Raw genomic sequence first — 23,253 nt, 5'->3', positions numbered from 1 at the left:
TAAGGTAAAACTCATTGACAGTGCATCTTTTATATCCAGAGTAATATAGAGAGGGATGAGCATTATTCTATGAGGTGGTATACCTGTGTATTGCTCAGTAGTTGCATATATCACTTAAATGTTTGAGTATTCTGAGTGTTTCATCAGTAATGTGGAGATATTACTGCCAATAACTGATCATTATAGAGTAGCTCAGTATACTATAGACCTGAGGTCATCAAACTATGGCCATAGGCCAAATCCAGCTTGCCACCTGTTTTTATAAATGAAGTTTTATTGGAACACAGCCATGCTCATATGTTTACATACTGCCTATGGCTGCTTTCACCCTACTCTAGCAGAACTGTATGGTTACAACAGGGACCATATGTGGCCTACAATGCCTAAAATATTTACTACGTAGACTTTTACAGAAAAAGTTTGTCAATACTGATGACTAGTATTTTTCAAACTATAGATCAAGAGCAATGGATAAAATTATTTAATTAGATCATAACTATCTTATTTCATTAAAAATGAAATAAGATAAAATAGAAGTAGTTTGAATAAATATTATTTTGTGAAGCCTTTGTTTGAATTTCTGGTAATGGTTTAATGTACTTCTTATTTTGGACCATGGTCAGAAGAGTTTGAAAGACACCCTTCTAGACCAAGAATGGCAAGTACATGGTCCCTAATCTTTAGTTTCACATCCATTGTCTTAACAGTCTTTTATAATCTTAACAGTCTTTTATAATCTTTTTTAACACAATTCTCTTTAGACTAAGATATGATGAATGGGAAATTATAAAGAGTGCAGAGGCATAAAGTTACTTGTGTAAGAGTATATCATGGGTCTCAGGGATAGAAAGGACTTAGAGATCAATTGTAATGATCCTTTGCAGTTAATAACCAATATAATTTACCTTTCCATCTTAAAGAAACAGTAAAAGGCGATGAAATGCAAAATAAAATATGTTATATACCAACATCATTTAAAAAATACTATCTTTAGCCAATGACACAAAACAGCAACCATATTTTCTTTACGTACATATGAAATACACTACTGGGTATCGAAACATGTACGTTATTTTAGACGTGTGGTCTTCAAACTATAGTCTATTGAAACTTAGAGTTCCTTTGTAAGAATTAGGAAGATACAGAGTTTTTGAAATCAACGTCTCTCATCTTAAATTTAGTTAGAGCAATTATACTTTTACTTATTTAGTATATTAGGATTCCATGTAAGGTTTTGTTTGAAAAAAGGGTTTGACAGTGGGAAAACATAAACATTTTGCCCCATTTTAAAACTAGTTGAAAGGTAGAATACCAAATAAAATAATGTTTCTCAATTTTATTCTTCATGTTAGAGAAAAATCTTAAAATTAAGTATTAAAGCTTTATTAAAGCTTAATCATAATTTCATGCTTTTAGATCCTCTTTTTCTCTTTACTAGCTATCATCTCTTTCACTAAAATCTACTTTTACCTGTATTGTGATTCCTACAAGTCAAAATGAGAGCAGTTCAGTGTCTTCCTCAGAATTATGCAGTTGGAAGTTGCCCAGATAGGAATTGAAAGTAGATGCTCTAACCCTGCATTCTCTTTTGTCATGTTAACATTGTAGTTCTGTATTGTAAAGCTGGATAAATAATTCTACCCTGAGTCAGTATTTAATTAGTTGATGTTGACCTGTAAGTAGGTTCATGGTACTTTTCAGGGCTTTCTTTCAATCTTAGTTCTCAACATTTAATCAAAGACTTGGGAAAATATATAGATAACTTACTTGAAAAATTGTGAAGGACCCAAAGTATAGAAAGTTAAGTGTAATATATCAATATAATCAAGCTTTTGAGAAAAAACAGGGTACCTACAAGAGGGTGAATAGGATGATAAAAGGTCTCAAAAAATGACATAAGGTTGAAAAAGCCAGAATTGTTTATTTAGAAGTATAGCCAGGACTAAGAGGTGTGTGATGGCTATCTTCAAATATTTCAGGATCTGTCCTGTTTAAAAAGGTTGGATTTATTGTATATTGCTGCCGAGGTTGGAACGGAGTCTCAAAGGAGAAATTTATAGATGCCATATTTTGGCTTTTTATAAGCAAGAATTTTCTATCTAATAAAATATGAACAATTACTTCTCCAAAGTTTTTTTTTTTAAATCACTGAAAACATATATGGTCTGATGTGAGGTGTCACTTGGAGCCATCTGTCATTTTATCCCGATTTTCCTGTCTATTCTTTCTTCACAGTGCTATCATTCAGGTACCCTACACCTTACCACAGTAAACAAAAGAACCATCTGCGAGCATGATAGGATGGGAAGTTTGGTCTCCATCCTCAGAGTTTCTGATCATATAAAAATAAACTGTATTTTCTGATTAATGATTCAGGAGATCTTGAATTGGGCTCAGGCTTCTGCCCTTATAACAATATCCTGGTGTTTCTATGCTGATGGCCCAGAGACTATAATTTGAAAGACCTTGCCTTAGCCCAAATTATTTATATCTTTTATTTTTTATCCCTTTCTTGGGATTAACATGATCATGCTGTAAAAGAAACAGTGTAAGGAAAATTTTTAAAACAATCTTTGGTTTAAATATTTTTAAAATTGAGTTTCAGATTGTATGGATTTTTTTTTTTTAATAAAAATGTTGTCTGATCTAACCATGTTTTTCCCTCCCAATACACAAGAGCTTTCTTTTTGTGGGCACACATCATTTAAGAGGGGATGATGCTGTTTATTTCCTGATTTAACTACATTTATCAACCAGGTAGACTTTTTCAGTGTTCTTGTTCATTGTACCTGGAATTCCATTTCCCAAAATTCATTTGTTGAAAACTCAGTTATCCTTTAAGGTTCCACGGTTGTTTATGCTCATGATACATTTCAAAATATTTTACACAATTTTAGGCAACCATATGTGTGTATATGTGTGTGTCCATGCATATGTATGTTCCTTGAGAACATATATATATGGGTCTCTGTGTATATGTATTTCAAAGAGAGCCTTTATGACTTTGAAAAATGGTACAGTTCATAGGAAATTTAATCAGCCTTTGCACTTTACAGTTCTGTTATCTAGCTATTTTCCATGTTTGTCCAAGAGCCTTTATTCAGTCACCAGAAAAAAATTAATCAGTTCCTTCTTTGTACTCCCACAACATGTTGCTAATCTAACACTTATATTTTGCTTTATAATTCTTACACATTTGCTGGACGTTATGGTCTTTGTGTATTTTAGCAAAATAACAAGGCAGTATATTAACGTAATGTTCTTTGTACCCATTGATTTCTACACAACAAACTTAATGAATTGAATATGTTCATATACTTACTTTAACATTTTAAAATAGTAGTTATTGCATACATTGCCTGTGATGTTTCTTAAGATTCAAAATCTTTCTTTACGAGAATAATACTACCGATTGTGCTTATACTACAATTAAAGTTATTGAAGACTGAAAAGTATCAAGCCAGAAGAGTGTATTAGATGCTTTTTAAAGCTATATTTTATCCTAGCAGTGGCCCAAGGATGAAAGAAAAAAAAAAAAAAAGCTATATTTTACATGGTTAGAATACTAAATGTAATTGCATGTCAAAAGAGCTATATATTTTTGTTTACTTTAAAAACATCTTTGTTGAGGTATAATTCACATGCCATAAAATTCACCATTTAAAGTATTTATAATTCATTGGGTTTTGGTATATTCACAGAGTTATGCAACTATTACTACAATCTAAGTTTAGAACATTTTCTCTACCCCAGAAAGAAACCTGTGACTATTTGTAGTCACCCCAGTGTTGGTCAACCAGTAATCAACTTTCCACCTCTCTAGATTGGCCTGTTATATACCTTATGTATAAATGGAATCATATAATATATGGCCTTTTGTGGCTAGCTTCTTTCACTTAGCATAAACATTTTCAAGGTTCATCTGTTACTTCAGCCTTTTTATTGATAAATTTCCTTCCATGGTATGGATACACCATATTTTGTTTACTCATTCACTAGTTAGTAGACATTGTGAAAACTTTAAAGGCCTAGGATTTTTTAGCAACTGAGAAGAAATTGGTTGAAAACAGGTACATATTTCTCTCCTATAAAAATAACCTTGTAAATTATAAGATAAACTATTCAAGTATTTGTAAGTGGTTGAAAATTTGTAATGCACAGACTGTTTGTGAACGTATTTCTTCTTTTGTGTAACGTTCAACTCTTTTTATTGTGTGCAGGTATTTGAATAGAATATTAACTAATTTTATCAACTATTTGTCTGTAGGGCTTTCAGTCTTTGAGGTAGAAATGAGGCTTTCAAAGATGTTGAGAATCTTTTATACCTTTGTTTTAAAAAGTTAATGTCTGAGATAAATTTGTTTTAAAGCTGTGCAAATGCATTGCATGCTTGATTTTTATTGCTTTTTTTTTTTTTTAATTCTAGCCAAAGATTAGAAATAAGAGCACAAGTTGCAGATGCCTTCTTATCTAAGTTCCAGCTGACTTCTGATGAAATGAGTCTACTTCGAGGTACAAGAGAAGGGCCTATTACTGAGGTATTCTTGCTTTCTGTTATAATCATTTAAAGTGTAGTAGTTACAGATGTTATAAAGAAATTGCTTTTTTAAGGCTTTTTTAACACACTTAAAGTTTCATCTGAAAATATTTTTAAATTTGGAAATTAAGAGGAATGTTTTAATTACTTTTTAATTTTTATTTTGTCAAAATAATACATGTACTTTTTTAAAGTCCAAGAGCACAACAAAGCTTATATAGAAAACCTGCATCATCTCTCCCTATAGCAGTCCTTTGTTGACCATTTTCAACTTTGTTAATTGCTTTTATAAATTGTATATTCTAGCTCTTTAATTACAAAGAGTATTCTTTGATTATGTTAACTATTTTCTGTTGATTTCCTAAAATAAAATATGAGGATTTAGCCTCCTAGCTTCTTTCCTCCCTCCCCCCAACACAAACAGTACACACAAATTTTCTCTTTATGTCCTTTATAATTCATAGTATAGTTATATCACAGTTCCTTTTTTTCATTACAATGACATTACAGTGATTATGTGGTCTTTCTTTTATAACTTTTTGTCTTTCCTGGAGTTGGAAATTGCTAACCTTTTCATCTAATGAATTTTTGAAGCTATGCCATTTTTTTCCAAACTGACTGACAAAACTATAAAATTTCTCAAAATGCTATAAACAATAAGAAAAAGTTTCATTTTTTTTTCCTTTGAAGACATTCAGTTTTTCCAGAAAGGAACCTTGAGATCTCCTCAGTGGGAGGAGCCATAAACTTAAGCCTGTTGTCATCATTCTGAGATAGGGGACAAGAAGGGTTCTTTAGGTGGGAAGGGAGTCTCAGCATTTCTTAGTAGATATCCCTTTTACTGCCTTGGCTGGAATGGAGCCAACCATTTGGGAGTAGGGAGGTAGGTAGGTGAGAGATTGGTAGAGACATTTATTATTAGTATGTACTGTAATTTGAGGAACTTAGCACATTTGAAATATTTGACATCATACTTTTTCTTAGCAGAAATACTAAACAGTATTAGAGAAGAAAGTTCCCCCTCTAGTTTTATTCATCAAGGAAAAATAGCACATCTGTTGTTTGCATGGTTGGAACATTATTTGTAGCATTCTGGAAACTAAGGTTCCAGTACATTTTTCTAAAGAAAAGTTCAGCCTCAATCAATTCTGACATATTTAATGAACATCTTTTATATGTTCAGCTTTGCATTCTGCTCTTGAATGAGGTAGCAAGAACAAATAAGAGTGCCATGCTTAAGTCATAGATGTATAATACATAGTATGGTTTTCTTTATGCAGTAATCTTTAGGTTTGCATTTCTCTCTGACTAGACTATATACTTCTTGAGGGCAGGGATTTTTGTCTTTATGAATTTTGTATTCCTAGCAACTAGCACACTATTCGTATTTGGTACAGAGTAGACATTGGATTAATATATGTTTTAAAATGTGACTAAATACCTGTTACCCCTGCTATAAAAATTTAGATAAAGTTGAGATCCTTATGGGAAGGCTTAAATAGAATGGGTGAAAGAATTTGTTTTCCCTTTGTAGTGATCTTTCAATTTCAAGTAATGTAATTTTACCAGAAAACATGGACATAAAGTTGCATTCTTAATTTTAAAGGATTTTTTCAAGGCACTGGGAAGAGTAAAACAGATTCATAATGATGTCAAAGTTCTCTTGCGTACAAATCAGCAAACAGCAGGGTGAGTAACTGTTCATTGAACTAATTGTATTGCTGCTTATGCTTCCAAAATTTTGAAGACATTTTAGGTTCTTTCTGAAGTTATATGACATTTTGTGAAATAGGAGTTTAATATTTATTTATCTTTGGAGAAGGGGGAAGTTACACCCTGACATATTTAGACTAAAACAGCAGTTGATAAGTAAATGATAATATTAAAATTTGACATTTATTTAATTGTAAAATCTTATTAAAAATTATTCCATAAAATGATCAAAAATTAATATGCTAATTCCAAATCATTCTCTAATTAAAATAATTAGGTGGTTAGATGTAGCTATTGACTTAAAGTTTAAATTATAATAAATCCTGATAATTTTTTTTCTTTTTAGTTTAGAAATCATGGAACAGATGGCCTTGCTTCAAGAAACATCTTATGAAAGACTTTACCGATGGGCTCAAAGTAAGTTATTTTCTTCATGTTGTCTAGATTCATGAATATTAGCATTTTATTTTTAAAATTTCACTTGGTCTATATTTGATAAATTTTGATTTTAGCAACCAGAAGTAATTTTAAAAAGAAAAACTTTACTTTGAACATATTGTCTTTGTATTTGTATCATGAGCATCTGTTATCAGCTAAGCAATATGCCTGATTAAGGATGGGAATAAACAATTTAAAAATGAAGATAATGTTTCTGCCCTAGATTATCTTAAAGTTGATTAGATCTCTTTTGTTATTTACATGACTGTAAAATTATAAATGGTAAGTTAATTTTCTCCTGTTGCTGTAACAGATTACCACAAACTTAATGGCTTAAACTAACGCATATTTATTGTCTTATGTTCTGTAGGACAGAAATCGAGCATGTTTCTTTGCATACTAAAATCAAAGTGTTGGCATGGCTGCATTCATTTCTGTAGGCTCTAAGGGATAATCTGTTTCATTGCTCATTCAGTTTGTTGTTAGAATTCAGTTCCTTTGTAAGATTGTGGTCTGAGTTTCCTTACTGGCTGTCACTGAGAGTGTTCCTGTTTTCTGGAGGCTGCCTGCATTCTTTGGCTTGTGGCCCCTTCCTCTGTCTTCAAAGCCAACAATGGTGGGTCAAGTCATTCTTTCACTTTGAATCTCTCCTGCCTTTTCTGTCGTGTATCTCTGACTAACTCTTCTGCTAGCCTCTTCCATTTTAAGGCCTGTGTGATTACCTTGGACTCACTGGAGTAATCTGAGAAAATCTCCCTATTTTAAGGTCTATCCTATTAATTTCATCTACAAAGTCCCTTTTGCCAAGTAAGGTAACATATTCACAGGGTCCAGGCATTAGGGTGTACACATCTTTGGAGGGCCATTATTTTGCCTACCACATATGCTTTATTTGCTTTAGTTTTGTTTTCAAATATTTCAATAAACTGTTTGCAAAACAGCCTCTTAAAACCAGAAAATATAGTTAAAACAAGCAACAGTGAAACAGGAGCATATGATATTTGAATAGGTGGTACCAAATGACTACTGGAAGGAGTTGGAATTAAATCCAGTTACCAGCTACACCTGTACTTTACTATGACAAACTAATTCTCTAGTCTGAGTGATTTACTCTTTATCTCTAAAACCTGTTTGTTTTTCTACCTCTCTTCTTGTTTACAATGTTTACTCCCATTTGGGGTGTTGTTTGGCTTTCTCTCTTTATATCCAAATCCGATCTCAACCTTCTAGGCAGTGCTTAGGTTCTGTATCTTCCTGGAACTGACTGTGACTCCAGTAAATCTCAGTGACTTCCTGTCTCTGAACACTAAGCGCTGGAAATATTTCTTTAGCACTCAGTAGTATGCTACTCTAGTATTACTTAACTTTTCACACTATACCTTTTCTCTCTAGTTAGAGTTCCACTTTCTCAAAGGCAAGGGCATTGCCTCAGATTTCTCTGTGCTTTCACAACATTAACATAGTGGTTCCAATCTGTGGGTCTCTGTTTCCTAGGGACTATGAAGTCATTTTAAGATATCTCCAAGTCTACACATGCATATGTTTTTCTTTCTAGTCAGTGCATGCTACATAATGTACTGCTAGTATGAAGTGCTCATACCAGGAGGATGGGAATTTCTGAACAAGTTCTAAGTTTGTTGGACATAGTAAGCATTTGTAAGCATTTTATGGATAAAATTAGAATAGTAAAATAAAGAAAATGTTTGGTGTAGAGATTTTCAATAGTTTAAAATTCAAACTACTTTGAAATTATATTAATAATTTTATTACCATATATCAGTTATTCATATTAACATTTTTAACAAACTGATTAAAGATTGCTCCTGAGGGAAGGAACTGATAATGTATTTTTAGTACTCTCCCCCTCTTCCCTTATACTGCCATGTGTATGGTGGTAATTCAGTAAATATTTGTTCATTGATTGATTTCTTTGAATTGTAGTTTTTTATAATAACATGGATGATCACTTAAAGTTATATAACTACTTACACTTAAATTTTTTTTTTGACAGCATAAATTAGTTTTTGATTGGCATATTCTCCAGGTTTTTCTAAGCATTTTTCCCCCTGGACATATGCTATAGAATTTAAGCTCCTGATATACAATGGACATAATAAAGACCTAATTTTAATTTAATAAAAGTTATGTTAATTATTTTTCAGGTGAATGCAGAACATTGACACAAGAGTCATGTGATATATCTCCAGTATTAATGCAGGCAATGGAAGCCCTGCAGGATAGACCCATCTTATATAAGTTGGTGACTTTCTTCTTTTCTTAACTTTTACTTTTTCTTTTTTTAAAACTCCAACGATAACAAGAAGTGACTTTCTTCTAATTAAAAAAGAAACTCTACTTTTCCTTTGATAATTTACATTAATGTTCAGAATGATCAAATTCATATATAATAGCTTGAGTAATATAATAATTTACAATGATCTTTTCATCTCAACTTGTATGTATATCATTGGCATATCAGCTTATTTGAATATTACATGCTGTAGAATACAATACAGAGAGGAAAATCAAGGTGTCCCTGCATCTAGATTACCTCTTGTTTATGTAGAGGTTAAGTGGCTTTTCCCTAGTCTGTCATCTCATTAACTCCCTTGCAATTGTAAGCTATTAAAACTCCTGTATCAAACATGCCTAGAGAGAAAGAAGTCATATTGGGACTGAGAGAAATAATTACCCAGAGATGAAAGTATCAGTGTTCTATTAATAGAATTCAAGGAAAGAGAGGGTTCAAGTCTTTGATCCTGTAAGTTATGCCTACCAAGAGTTATGTGGTAATGCTTTAGGTAACAATCCTATGCATTTAAAACTTGTTGATATATTTTTTATTTTTGTATTTTAATTTTACTTTTTGTTTCTCATAAAATAAAAAGTAAATCCTTTTTGTTTTAAGTAGTATGAGAATTAAGCTTTAGGTAGACCAAGGGGTTGATGATAATTTAGGAAACAGAAAACTAGGGTACTATACCAAGGTATTGAATCCCGCTCTGAATCATCCCTTTTAGATATCACTTATACTATTTTTAGAAGATTTCCCATTACCTTCTGGTTGGAACATTACTTATCCTATAATAAGTTTACAGGACACAAACTCTGGGACAACTTTATAAAGTAATAACACTCAAGTGCTACTTACTGAGTATCATGTGTTAAGCACCATTCTACATACTAAAGACACAACATCAGTAAAACATTGCCCTCAAATTGCTCTATTTTATGGAACCAAAAATAAACAAATACATTTTAATCAAATATATTAATTGTATAGTCTAAGGTCATGTCCCAGGTGCCATGTGGATCATGTATTCTGGGGTAGGGGAAAGAGATGAACATCAGGGAAAGTTTCGTAACGGAAGTAAGTACAAAGTGAATTCTGATGGTTGAATAGGCCTTTTCTTAGAAGAAAAGGTAGGACAGAACATTTCAGGTTGAGGGACCAGCAGGTACAAAGTTGTGGATTGAGAGCGAACCTGTACCTTTGGGAATTAGTTGCAAAAGCTTGCACTGGCTCTTGAATTAGTAGCAAAGGCCACATCATAATAGCCCTGAGTGTTGTACATATGCGTATAATAAACTAATGTTCACTGTTGAATAACAGCTTCGCAGTTTATTTCTGTTTTGAAATTTCTTTCCCAACTTTTTCACTTTAAGATATTGACATTGATTATGAATCTTTTATTACTTTAAATATTTTCGATGTTTGATTTTAATTAGGTGTTACATTGTCTACAGATTAATATTTTTTCACAAGGTTAATCTTTTAAAAAAGATTTGTATGTTTTAGACACCTGAAAGGGACAACTGACTTCTACCATGCAAATAAATTTTTACTGAGTTATAATTCTTGATCAACACTTGGAAAGGACCAATATTGAATTAATGGTTTATAAGGTGGGCTCTTGAGTCAGATTTATTTGACAAGGCCTTAAACCTTTATAAGCTTCATTTTTCTTGGTTGTACGACGAGTATAATAATAGTGCTCATTTTACAGAATTGTGAAGATTAAGTTTGTTCACATAAGGTGCTTTGCATAATGCTTGGCACATCACTAATTTTTAGGTATTATTTTGATTTTGAGAGGAAGTGACGAGAAAGCTCTCAGCTAAAGAGGGGTGTATTTAAGGCCTACCTGACAACCAGGCAAAAAGCTTGAAAGACAAAGAATGGAGCCATAAATAATAGAGAAGCCAAGGCACATGCCAGGGAGCAGGACAATAATGGCAATTTGAGAAATTTTATGAGGTGTTTGGAAGTTGAGTGGGGAAGTAAGTTTTTAAGGCCAGATGATTGAGATAAGATAAATGCTAAAAAAAAGAAAATTGGCTTAATATTTGATTAAGTAATCAAATATTTTTTTCAGTGATAGTTTCCTTAAATTTAGGAAAAACTTAATAATGTATCATGTTAACCACCAGATGGCACTGTATGAACTTTTTAATATAAAAGCTTCACTATTCATTGTTGTGTCTCAAATGTGTAGGTAGTGTGTGTAAGAAAAATGTCAATTATTGGAGGCCCTGTGGAAAGTTGCCATACTCAGTGTTTTTTAGGTAGGATAGAATGTTAATGTATTATTTACTTATAGTAAATCAAGTGTAGAAACTTCTTTAAAAAATGATTTATTATAATTGAAGTGAAAAAAATTTAATGAATTCTTTCGTTTGGTAAATTTTCAGAATATAAGTTATTTAACAGTATAATAATAGGCATATAGCTGAGTTTTCTTTATTCTTTATGTATTTGTTGTATTCTAAAGAGGAGCTTCTACACTATTCTTTTCTCTTTTAACTTGTTTTTTGATCAGAATTTTTCTTCTTTTAATTTACTTTTTGACCAGAATTTTTCCCTTTTTTAACTATAGCTAAACATGATTTTAAAAATGGAGCTTTTAACTCCATTTTTAAAATGGAGTTAAATCTTTTAACTGGAGACATTTTAGAATATTTACATAATTTGAGCATTTGCCTTTATAAAAATACATTTTGGATTTTTGATCATTGTTTTAAGGGAGTCTGTTTTGGGTCAAAATTTTTTTCTGTCTCTAGGAAGTATGTTTCATGTCTCCAGATGTCATTGAAGGTTCACTGTGGCTCATGCTGTTTTTGCTTTCAATTATGTTTATTCTATAGGAAGATTAATATTAATGTTTACTGATATTTCATATTATTGAACAGATTAAATTCCAGTGTTTGCCAGGCTTGGTAATCCCCACCCCACCCCAACCCCCAGTTACCAGTAGGTTAACTTTTTTTTTTATAACAGTAGTACCAGTGAACAGTCCTAAAAAGAAATTATGTTATTGTTACTGTGGTTTGTAGGGTGTTGAGAGTGAGGATTAGTTTTATACATTTAAAAAGTTAAACATTTCTGAATTTTGTGCTTTCTTAAGTAGTCATCTGATGATAAGTTTGTTATTTCATAGAATCCAGGAATCATTTAAAAGAAGGACTTCTTCACACTTAACAGATTTATAATTTAAAAGCATGGGAGGGAAAAATAGAAGTGAGCGTTTTGGTTCTAATTTGCTTTAAAAATAGAAAGTAAATGCAAGGCAATTATGCAATTTAGCGAAAATTAGGTGGATATTGCACTTTCTCTTTCCTATACTAGTATGTCACTGCAGGGAACTTCAAAACGTTTCTTTTTAACTGAAAACAAACACACAATGTACCACAGTCTAGTTAATAGTAAACAGTCCTCAAAAGGGGTTCAAATTCCTAAAAATTTATAGCATTTCACCACATCTCCAGACTTGCCGTTTTATTTGGAAATAATTCCTCTTCAATTTTCTTGTATTTAACAAAATGTGGCTTTTTCATTCAGTCAGCAGCATATGAAAGAAAGCAGTATAGCCTAAGAAATGATTTTTTTTGGAAATTTTTGGGAAGTTTTGATGATTTTTCTGTATGTATAGGTTAATGAAACTTTAAAATTTGGTCTGGAAGAATATTGTTTAGGGATTTAAAAGTTTATGGTTCTAGAAGAATCTGCTAACATTGGACTGATAAAAAATATTTTTTTTTCCTGTATATGTTTAAAATAGAAAGAAATTTCAACTTGGAATGAGTCTAAGGAATGGGGGTGATAATGGGCAACAAGGGCTGAGTCGAGTCAAAGAAATGGACACTGTTGGCAACTCCAGGCCATCTTCATAAATTGCATCTCAAATTGTCCTATCCCCGAGTTCGAGTTCAGGGCTTTCCTTTCCTTCCAGTTCTTTCACCTTATTATAGAAAACTTTTTCTCTCTTTTTAATTACAGTGGGTGACTTCTAAATATATATATTTTAAAAATATTTGCTGTGTATGCATGATTAGTCAGTAAATTTAAGGAACATTTAATTTAAATATCTAATATTGAGGTCAAAATAAGCTTTAAAAAATGGATAGCAATGTTGGGGGCAAATTTTGGTGGTAAATTGTGATAGAATGTGTAGAGGATCATTTTTTAATATAGAAGAAAAGAATTTTTGGATTGCAGAGTTCTAATTAAATAACCAGCTTCTGAGTACTAGATATTATGACTTCACGTAAAACACTAGAGCATCATGCTTTGGACTGCAAATATGCTGAAACCTGAAGAGTTAGGGATTCTCACCTTCGTTTGATTTTCTTTTACTAAATTCATTGCTCTATCCCTTATGGCTGCTTCCCCTGTTTTAGTCCCAAATCGCAGCATTCTTTCTTGGAAGGAGTAAAAAATTGTACCTTTAGATTGAATTTTCAATATGCTAAAGTTATGTCATAAATCGTTTTTTTCTTATTTAAAAGCAATATTCTTTGAAGGAGTGCCTAAAAGAGCTGTGTCTTGCTTATCTTAGAAATTGCATGAATAGTCTGATATAACCAATAGGAAAAAATGCCAACTGCTTTTCCTGTAACCTGTTTCTTCTAGGTATACCTTAGATGAATTTGGAACAGCCAGAAGAAGTACAGTTGTTCGTGGATTTATTGATGCTCTTACAAGAGGGGGCCCAGGAGGTACACCTAGACCTATTGAAATGCACTCTCACGACCCTTTGAGGTATAGTAATCAGAAAACAGTAGATAGGGTTTGATGTTTTTTTCCAAGAAAGTATTTACTAATATTTAGTTTCCATTAGGTATGTGGGAGATATGTTGGCTTGGCTCCATCAAGCTACTGCTTCTGAAAAGGAACACCTTGAAGCGCTCTTGAAGCATGTAACTACACAAGGTAGGTGCATCTATTGTTACCGTTAATACCTAATTATAGAAAATAACATAAGCTTCTCTGTTTCTATTCTTATTGCCTTCTTCTTCACAGCAATAAATAAACACTTCTCACCCAGATAGTACAGGGTGTCCTAATTACTCTTTCTTTCTAGATTCTCCCTTATTTTGCTAATAGACCTTCTCCTTCGTCACTTTCATCCGACTCAGCTGTTCAGTTTTATAGTGGGCACTTAAAACTTTTCATATCAAGCCTAGATTCCTCTACTTTACTTTTAAGACATTTCTGGAGTGTCTAGCATATACTATCTCAAATCCTTGCCATGATACTTTAAAGGTAAAGAGTGGTGTTATCTTCATTTTATCTGTGAGTAAACAGACTGAGTGACTTCCTTAAGGTCATTAAGCTACTAATTCTTTCATTTCTACTACCCAGCTTCTTTTTTTCATTCTCATGGGACTGTTTTTTTTTAAATAATTGCCATATGTATTAAATATACTTTAAATTTTTGTATTGATTTCAAGGAAAAAATGTCTGTATTTGAGAGTTGTTGATACCATGTTTATAAAATTCCAAACCTTAGTTGTGATTACCTAAAAAATGCCTGTTGCAGAGTTTCAGGGCTTAGTGTGTGATTACAAGATGTTCTATTTTTGATAGGAAGTAAAGAGACATACTGTGACCTGGTAGCACTTGACCTTTTTGCTTAGCTCAGCCACACGTCACCGTGGTTTATCACCTGGTCTGCAGGAGAGGCCAGCATACAGATTGGTGGTAATACTTAACCTCATAGCTTTCAACACTTCAGTACTGAGATTTGACTCAGCATATATGTTAATGGGCACAAAGTCTGCATTTTTTAAAAGTTTTTTTTCTATTATTATTCGGATTACCCAGTTTAAAAGAATGTATTTCTTTAAAGATGTTTTAGAAAAGTATATATGAGAGACAGTATTGATTATTAAACAGGTGGGAAGAAAATAGATTGGAATTAGAGGAAATAGGTTATTCTGTGGGAATGACTTAAATCTTCGAGCCTCAGTTTGTTCATCTGTGAGAATGAAGGTGGGGACAAGCAGTAAATGTCAAGTACTCAGCAGAGTGCTTGATAAATAGTATGTATTTAGAGACTAATACTTTTTCCATTAGATTGCAAGATGTGGTTTTCATCTTTTTGCCTTCAGCTTTTGTGCTCACCAGCACTGTCTGAAATAAGGTGTTTATATTAATAAAAACAAATGCTAATAACATCTTCACATCACTTTCTTCAGTTGATAAATTTCAGTCTTTTTATCCTGTCCCGTACATTTAGTCTTTTCCACAAAGAAATAATGTTCATTTTATTAACTCAACAGTCAAATGAATCAACAAGAATTTCTAGATACACATTAGTTATTAAAAATATCAAACTTAATAAAATATTACTATAGTTATTTTAAATGTTATTAGTGCTATTATTCATATGTATCATTGTTATTAGCCTTTGAACTTATATGAAGCAAAGTATAATAAAAAATTTTAATTATATAGTAATTAATTTTAGGTGTTGAAGAAAGTATTCAAGAAGTTGTTGGGCATATTACCGAGGGTGTGTGCAGGCCTCTAAAGGTAAAATGTTTTGTTTTTATGTATGTTTTTATATGGTATCTGGTTAAATTATTGCCTTATTTTTATGAATTTAAAGAAACCGATACCAACTTGAACTCAAGCTGTAATTTTGGCAACTTAACACATTAATATAAACTAATTAAGTATATTTAAAAATAATCATTGCCAATTTTCTCTGTAAGGAAATTGGAAATAAATTCTTAGTTTGCACATATTGACTTCTTTTTACAGGTTGTATTTCCTGTGGTAATTTATGTTAATCAATCGAGGAAGGGTCTTTTAAAAAGAACATGTTCTAGTTGTTGCTTCAAGCACAGTACATTTTTTTGCTTATCATAGCAATAAATAATAATCCAAGGATAAAATAATATTATGCATTGGTATTATTAACACTGCTCGTAGTATAAGGAACAGGATTTGGAGTCAAACTTGGGTTAGAATTCCCACTTTGCCATTTAATTGTGTTCACTTTTTCTAGTTGCTAACTTTTGTACCTTCATTTGCTCACATTGAATATGTATATAAAAATACCTACCATCCAGGGTTGTTGTGAAAATTAGATAACATTTTTGTCACTTAATAAGCCTGCAACAGATGCTCCTTTCTTTTATTAATATTTATGAAATACTTGGCAATTATGGGTTTCATTTTCTTGTTGATTGACTTCAATTTAGTATGTAGAAATTGAAATCCAGAAGTTTTATGATTTATTCTTATCAAGAAGTAAATTTTAAAACTAATTTTCTTTTATTTTTGACATTTTCATTGGTATGTTGTCTCAGGCAAGGAGATCTCAGATGATATACCCTATGACAATTGATTCTATTTACAAATTTAATAATTACTATAACTTGATTATCTTAAGATCTAATTATATATTCATTAAATAGTAGCAAAGTATTTTGAAATGATTTTACTTGTTTCTCCCAAATGAAATATTTACTTGCCATAGTTTGATTTTCAGACATTCATAGTTCATATAAATGTTGCTTATTTTGTATACTGTAAGTTATTGGAAAGATAAAAAAAGAACAGGGAGAATAAAAGTAAGTTGTATTTTTCTGGACTCTTCATACCTTTTTATAACTCCATATAGTTAAGTGAAACTCCTAGTCACTTTGATAAGTAAATAGTACTTCATCTGCCTATCCTTTTCCCCCTCCTTTACTTACAGTATTATGTTTCTTATTACAGCTTTTCTTTTCTTTTTAAAAGTGCTTGTACAAAGTATCATAATTCTAGAATCTGAGGGTTGAAATGAACCTTAAAATTTCCTGTCCTGGTCTGAGTAAGAAATGTTATTATGTTAAAAATGTTTAACACATTAACTGCCATGTGAGTTGTATTTAACTCATGCTAATTTTGAGCCGGGGTCCTCATGAAGCATATGTAACTCACAAGTCTCTTCTCCTTAGGAGCCGCATGAACTATTTGTCAAGTTGTATATAACTTGTGCACAGAAAACAATAAAAAATAACACATTTTTCATTAAATGATAAAGTTTTTACTCTATTTTCTTAGTGAAGCACTGTGGCCCCAAGGAAAAAAATTATTTTTCTAGCATGGTAGTCAATATGTTAAACTAACACTCACTGCTTATTTAAAGAAATTTTATACCGGTCTGTTTTTGTTTTAAAATATACTTAGAAATTTTCATTCCATCTTCCCTAAATGTATATACCCAGAAAGATGTATATAACAATAGTAATGTGTTATTGTGATCCCCTGACAAATTTTAATATAAGATACCAAAGGTAAAAAAGAAACTAGTAAGCAAGCATCTTTTTGTTGTAAAATGAAGAAAATTCCCTTTAGTTTCTGAAGTTAACAGAAACATTAAATCTTTTCATGGATAGTAATATTTGTTGCATACTTCAGAGAATAGTCAGCAAATGTTCACAGTAGCTATACATCAAATTAGCTTGATAGTGATATAAAATCTAACAACTCTTACACTTCCCTTCCCTTATATACACAGGGACAGTGTTATACTATGTTAAGAATTTTCTTTCTGTATGACCTCATTTGGGCATCTCATAGTTATTTATTAGCTGAGGAAAAACAATCTTACATTAATATTTTGTTTTGCAATTATAATTCTGATTGTTATTCTTAGTGATCTATGTGTTTTTACATTAATATAAAATTTCTTCTTAATTGATAAGCAGCTAACCTTTCATAATGGTATATAATAGTAGATGTTTTGGCTACTTTTCTGTCACTCATTTTTCTTTTTCTGAAGTGATGGTCCTTGCTAAAAAAAAATAAGAAAATAAAAGTAAAAAATTATAAAAAATTATTTTTCTTTGTGGGAATGACTTCTTTTTCCTAAATCCTGTGGATGATTTTGATTTTTAGAAGCATAAAGAAAAATTTGTAATGGTACTAGGAGATATCCTTGAGAAACTATATATTTGATTTATTCTACCCTGTTTAACCTTTTCTTTGTCTTAATAAAGTGAAACTTCTTAGGTAGTAAACTAAATATTTGTAAACATACACATTAAGATAAGATCTTTAAACTTATTGCCAGCTTTAAAATTCTGTGCGCTTAGGTTTAAAATGACATATATTATGTAGAGGACACTGTGGCATATCAGCATCAAGCCTGTTACTTTGCACATTTCTTTTTTTTTTCCAGCATATTATGGGGGTACAAGTGTTTAGGTTAACGTGTGTTGCCTTTCCCTCTGCACATTTCTTCACTCCACAGCTGTAGCTAGAAACACCATAATTAATTTATTCAATCTTTGTTTTTCAAGTCCTTGGATATGATAATGCCTCTGTTATGTGAGTGTTTTACATTACTGACAGATTATCAGCTATCATTTGGGTTTTCCATTTTAATAAAAACTTTAGCGTATTGTGTACTCCTGACCTTCCTAAGTTATGGTAGGTTCTGTGAAAATAGGTGCATATACAAAGATGAGTGGCATGGAAAACAGAGCTCAGTACTGTATTACATGATAGTCATTGTGCCCTCAGATTGCTGAGGCATATTAGGGAACAAATGTCTGCTCTGCACAGCTGTCTGTGATTTTAAGGTAAAGGAGTTTCATTACTCCTTTCAGTCTTCCCTTCTCTCGTCCCCTTCTCTGTAAACGCAAATTTGTTCTTTCTTTCTCTTTTCTGTGCTCCTGCTCTAGCTCTCTCTCTGGCCTTGGAGAGGAGAGCCACTATTCTGTCTTTTAGCTCTCCCCTACCTTCTCTGCTGTCAGCTTTCCTGCAGCCCATTTTGTTACTTTGAATATCTGCCTTCATCACTGATGCCACTTCTAGTAATACAGTTAAGGATTTATTGAGTGCTTATAAGTGCTGGGGACTGTTCCATGCACCTTATATCTGAGCCGTTATTCCCATGGCCACTCTCCAGCTCTGCTAATGCCATTTTTTTCCTCCGGTGTCATCACCATGATAATTTCTAGTCAGTTGCTGCTGCCACCACTTCTTTAGGCTCTCTTGCCCTTTTTCCTTTTTAATTCTTGTTTCTCTTGTCTCCTGTTGTTTTTCCTGTGATTGCTGGCTTTTGCTGAAAATGGTTGGCATCTTTTATAGCCCTCAAAAGACAGAGTGTTTCTTTCTGTGTGGCAGACAAAGCAGTCTTGCTGTATCATGTGTTAATCTCCTTATTTTTCAGCGTTCTCTGTTGTATTCTGTATTGTAGCTGAAAGGATGCCACTTTCCCTCAAAACCTTTGTGTGCGTGTGGAGAGAGATGGGACTTGGTTTTGTTTTTGTTTTTATCCTTCTTCTGCCTTCCATTCCCTCTTTTCTTTTCTTTCCTCCTTTTGCTCTCTTCTCTCCTTTCTTCTTTCTTAAGGAAGTTAGAATGAAGAGTCTTTTCTTGATGCCTCAAAATTCTTGTAGGCAGGTCACCAGATAGCTGAAATGGTGTTATAAATTTGCTAGGGAAGAACTGTCTATCTACAATTAACATCTTTTATATTTTGCTCTAATGAGTATGTTAAAATTCATAAAATATCACATTTATTGATATATAATTTAAATCACTGTTGAGGTTTTGGTCTAAAAATAAATTATAATATGAAAATTATGGTTTTTAAATTCAGATGCCATTCATGGTATGTGGTATTGTGGTAGATAGTCTATTGTGTTGTGCCAAAAGATAAATCAGTTTCATAAACATTAATGTAAATGTAAATTAATTTATGTAAGAGGTTTTTGTATGCTGACATACGTACATTTATAAAATCTCATTTTAGCAAATCACATTTGTTGGCATTATGACATATGTCAAAATCTAAGTACAGAGAAAGTTCAACTTCCAAAAGCATTTATTAAACATCTGTTGTGTGTCTACTGTTCTACTAGATGCTACAGAGATGTAAAAGGAGCAGAAAATACAATGTCTATAAGGTATTTGTGCTTAGAAAAGCATTAGCCAGGAAAGCAAGAACATACTTAATACAATGTAAGCAGTAGCTTAAGGGCAGATATAATTCAATTTGTGTTATATAAGTAAGCATATATCAGTGTGCTTTAGATTGTATTCATTACTGAGGGGATGTAATGTAAGAAAGATCAGTGAGGGATTAAATTTAATTAGAAAAGGTTTGTGTTGGCTAATCTTGAGGCAGATCAAGTTAATCTTGACCTACTAATAGATCTGATTTTGCCCTGGTAGTCTAATATTCATAATTAGGCAAATGTGTTGGTACTAATTTAAGATTTGTCTGCTTTCCTATTCTTTGATTAATAGACAAATAGAAACTTTGGTATTAATATACCAATAGAAACTTGGTATTAATATATTACTTTAAAGGCAAGAATTCTTTCATTTTTTCTGAATATTTGGCAATATATTTTCATTGATAATGTGCTTTTAGGGATGTAGCAGCTGCTTTTGTGATTTAGTATTGAAGTAAATTATTACTTACGTAGTGGTGATAAACCTCAGAATGATCTCATTGTATTGGTATTTCTGATAACAACTGCCTTGAGCCAAATGCTGCCAATAATGGATCGAATTTTTGTAGAGTATATCTGTGTTAAAGTGTTTGTTACTTTACCATCCCCTTTGACTTAATTCTCAGAAATTATTTTATTTAGAAGGCCTTTTGTGAACTCTGCAATAATAAAATCGTGTCTTTAATTTTATGTTGTTTATACTACATGTCATTAATGAAGAAAAGTTATACTTTTAAAAAATACTTTTAAGAACTAACTTCTCACATGTTTTAATAGGTTCGAATTGAACAAGTAATAGTTGCCGAACCTGGAGCAGTTTTACTATATAAAATTTCTAATCTCCTCAAATTTTACCACCATACAATCAGGTAAGTGGAATGGTGAAATGTGCTTGTTAAATTCTGTGCGAATTTGTTTTTCATTTAGAGAGAAGTGTAAGATTTTTTTGGTTTGTTTTCACTGTGTATACTAAATATATACTACATATAGAATAAGTATAACTAGTAGACCTTCCATACTGTGTGAACCGTTATATGCATGTTATACATGCTGTACCTGGAGTCTTCCTGAATTAGTAAAAGAGATCTATGGCAACTACCTGTTATATTCACAGTAGGGCATAATGAATGAAATATCCTGTTCTAGATGGAAATAACTTAAATTCTCCTTTAACATTTAGTTTACGTATAAGTGATAAAATAGAACCATAACTTTATCTTCTTTATACAAAAGCAGTTTATCAGATTAGGAATCCCACTTGTCTTATCTCAAATGTGATCTTTGACTGCAAAGTTTGCATTCATTTTTGCTTTGCATATAGCCATTAGTAGTATACACTTGAGCTTTATTATAACTGTCACTATATAAGACTATGTTATATGTATAGTTGTGTTCAAACAATGTCTTTCCACGTTATATTTTTGATAGTTTCCATATTTTCCATTTAAAAGTTATTTTTAAATTACTTGTTATCCAGTATGTTGGTATCAGGAACAAAAAGCCAGCTGTTTACAGTCCAGATACAGGATAGGTTCAGGAATCACTAATTCACAGAGCACCAAAAAAGACTGTGGTAACATCATCACCTACCCCTTAGTGACTGAGAGTAGCCACCCGAAACTCACAGCTAAGAAAATGGGTTCATATCTTATTGGTAGATTTTCAAACAAAACTAAGAAGCCATTGGCTACAAAACTTATCAGAGATAGGATTTGGATTAGTCCCCTAATGTTTTAGATATAAACTTATTATTTCTCATGACTTAAAAGCAATGAATTTGTTTCAATTGTAATGTTATAGGCTTCCTAAAATAAGATAATGATACATACTTAGAAAATACAAGGGCAGCTGAAAGCAGCTAGATGTAGCAAATGCTGTGGTATAAAAACATGCTGGTAAAGTAATTTTCTAAATTGTTTGTCTTTTAAGATGATGCTATTAACCATGACAGTTAAAATCTTTTGATACATTTTTTGCGTATACTTTTTCTACTTGTTCACATATTTCCTCATTTAGTCAATTAAAAAATTGAGTAATACCTGTTACTGTTCTAGGTGCTAAAGAAACAGCAATGAACAAAACAGAGCTTAAACTTACATTCCAGTAGGGGAGACAAACAATTAAGCAAGTATCAATAATTTTAGGTAGTGATAAGGGATTGAAAAGAAAGGAAATAGTCTAGGGAGTGGCCATGTATTGAGTGTGTGATTATTTTTGAAGGTCTTTCGGTAGAGGTGATACTTGAACAGAGACCTGAATAACGTGAAGGAGTTGGGCATGAAAGAATCCTGGAGAAGAGTGTTCTAGGCAGAGATATACTCTGGTCCTGAAGCTAGGGAAAGCTTGCATTTTGGAGAACCAAAAGGAAGACTTGTGATTGGAGGGTAGTGCGTGTTAAGGAGTAGAGGGAGATGAAATCAGAAAAGTAGAGATGATGAGTTAGACTAGGGCGATAGTCTTGGAGGTGATGAAGAATAGTTGATTCTGGAGATAATTTATGTTATAGCCAATAGAACATAAAAATGGACTAAATGGAGTGAGATGTGAGGAGTCAAGGATGAATTTTTGGCTTTTGGTTTGAACAGCTGGGTGAATGGTATTGTTTGCTGAGATGGGGAATGCTGGTGAGGTACAAGTTGGTGGGGCTGGAGGGTAGTGAAGAGGTCAGTCCTGTTTTGGCCATGTCAGACTTGATGTGCCTGTGAACATACAGTAGGAGATTTTGAGTGAGCAGATAATGCAGAGAGGAATCAGAGCTGAAACTATATATTTGGTAATTTTCAGCACATAGGTGATATTTGAAACAAGGAGACAGGTAAGATCACTTAAGGAGTAAATGTAGATAAAGTATAGGGCTTAGGACTGAGTTCTGGGGAGCTCCAATATTTAGAGGTAAAGACAAGGAGAAATGACAGAGAAAACTGGGAAGGCATAGCCAGTGAAGTTGGAAAAAAAAACAAGAAACATGCAAGATCTCAGGAAATTTACGTCCTATAAATGTTAAAACTCCAAAAAAGAAAAAAAAAAAAAAAGAGATATGGAATCCAGGAAATTGAGCAACTTGAAATTGAGCAGCTACATATCCTTTCCTATAAAATTTTCTCCCTGGAGTTAATAATTACTTTGTTTTTGTACTTGCTTGCTTTCGTTTGCCCTTATCACTATTTCAGATCCAAGCCATTAAGTGCATTGTCTCACCGTATAGCCAAACACCTCATGTAATCAATCCTTTTCTCTCCTGCCCCTTTCTGATATTTTTGTGGGAGCCCTCATTTTCCCCCAATCTAGATAGGTTGCTCTCCAGGCCTACTGCGTGCCTCGTG

The 23,253-nt window shown here is 32.3% G+C and overlaps 1 protein-coding gene across 2 annotated transcripts in view; it reads left to right on the top strand.

Annotated features, from left to right (window-relative positions):
- The window catches only part of COG6 (component of oligomeric golgi complex 6), a 67,733-nt gene that overhangs the window by 7,795 nt on the left and 36,685 nt on the right, over positions 1 to 23,253 (top strand). For both annotated transcript variants that reach the window (XM_012742681.2, XM_076009476.1), the window contains exons 5-12: positions 4,427 to 4,538; positions 6,144 to 6,226; positions 6,597 to 6,667; positions 8,851 to 8,944; positions 13,599 to 13,727; positions 13,807 to 13,898; positions 15,439 to 15,503; positions 20,708 to 20,799. In XM_012742681.2, the coding sequence (XP_012598135.2) occupies positions 4,427 to 4,538; positions 6,144 to 6,226; positions 6,597 to 6,667; positions 8,851 to 8,944; positions 13,599 to 13,727; positions 13,807 to 13,898; positions 15,439 to 15,503; positions 20,708 to 20,799 (738 nt within the window). The remainder of the gene's footprint in view (positions 1 to 4,426; positions 4,539 to 6,143; positions 6,227 to 6,596; positions 6,668 to 8,850; positions 8,945 to 13,598; positions 13,728 to 13,806; positions 13,899 to 15,438; positions 15,504 to 20,707; positions 20,800 to 23,253) is intronic.

The sequence above is a fragment of the Microcebus murinus genome, chromosome 13 (assembly GCF_040939455.1).
Source record: "Microcebus murinus isolate Inina chromosome 13, M.murinus_Inina_mat1.0, whole genome shotgun sequence".
Lineage (NCBI taxonomy): Eukaryota > Metazoa > Chordata > Mammalia > Primates > Cheirogaleidae > Microcebus > Microcebus murinus.
This window is presented reverse-complemented; position numbering and strand designations above follow the sequence as displayed.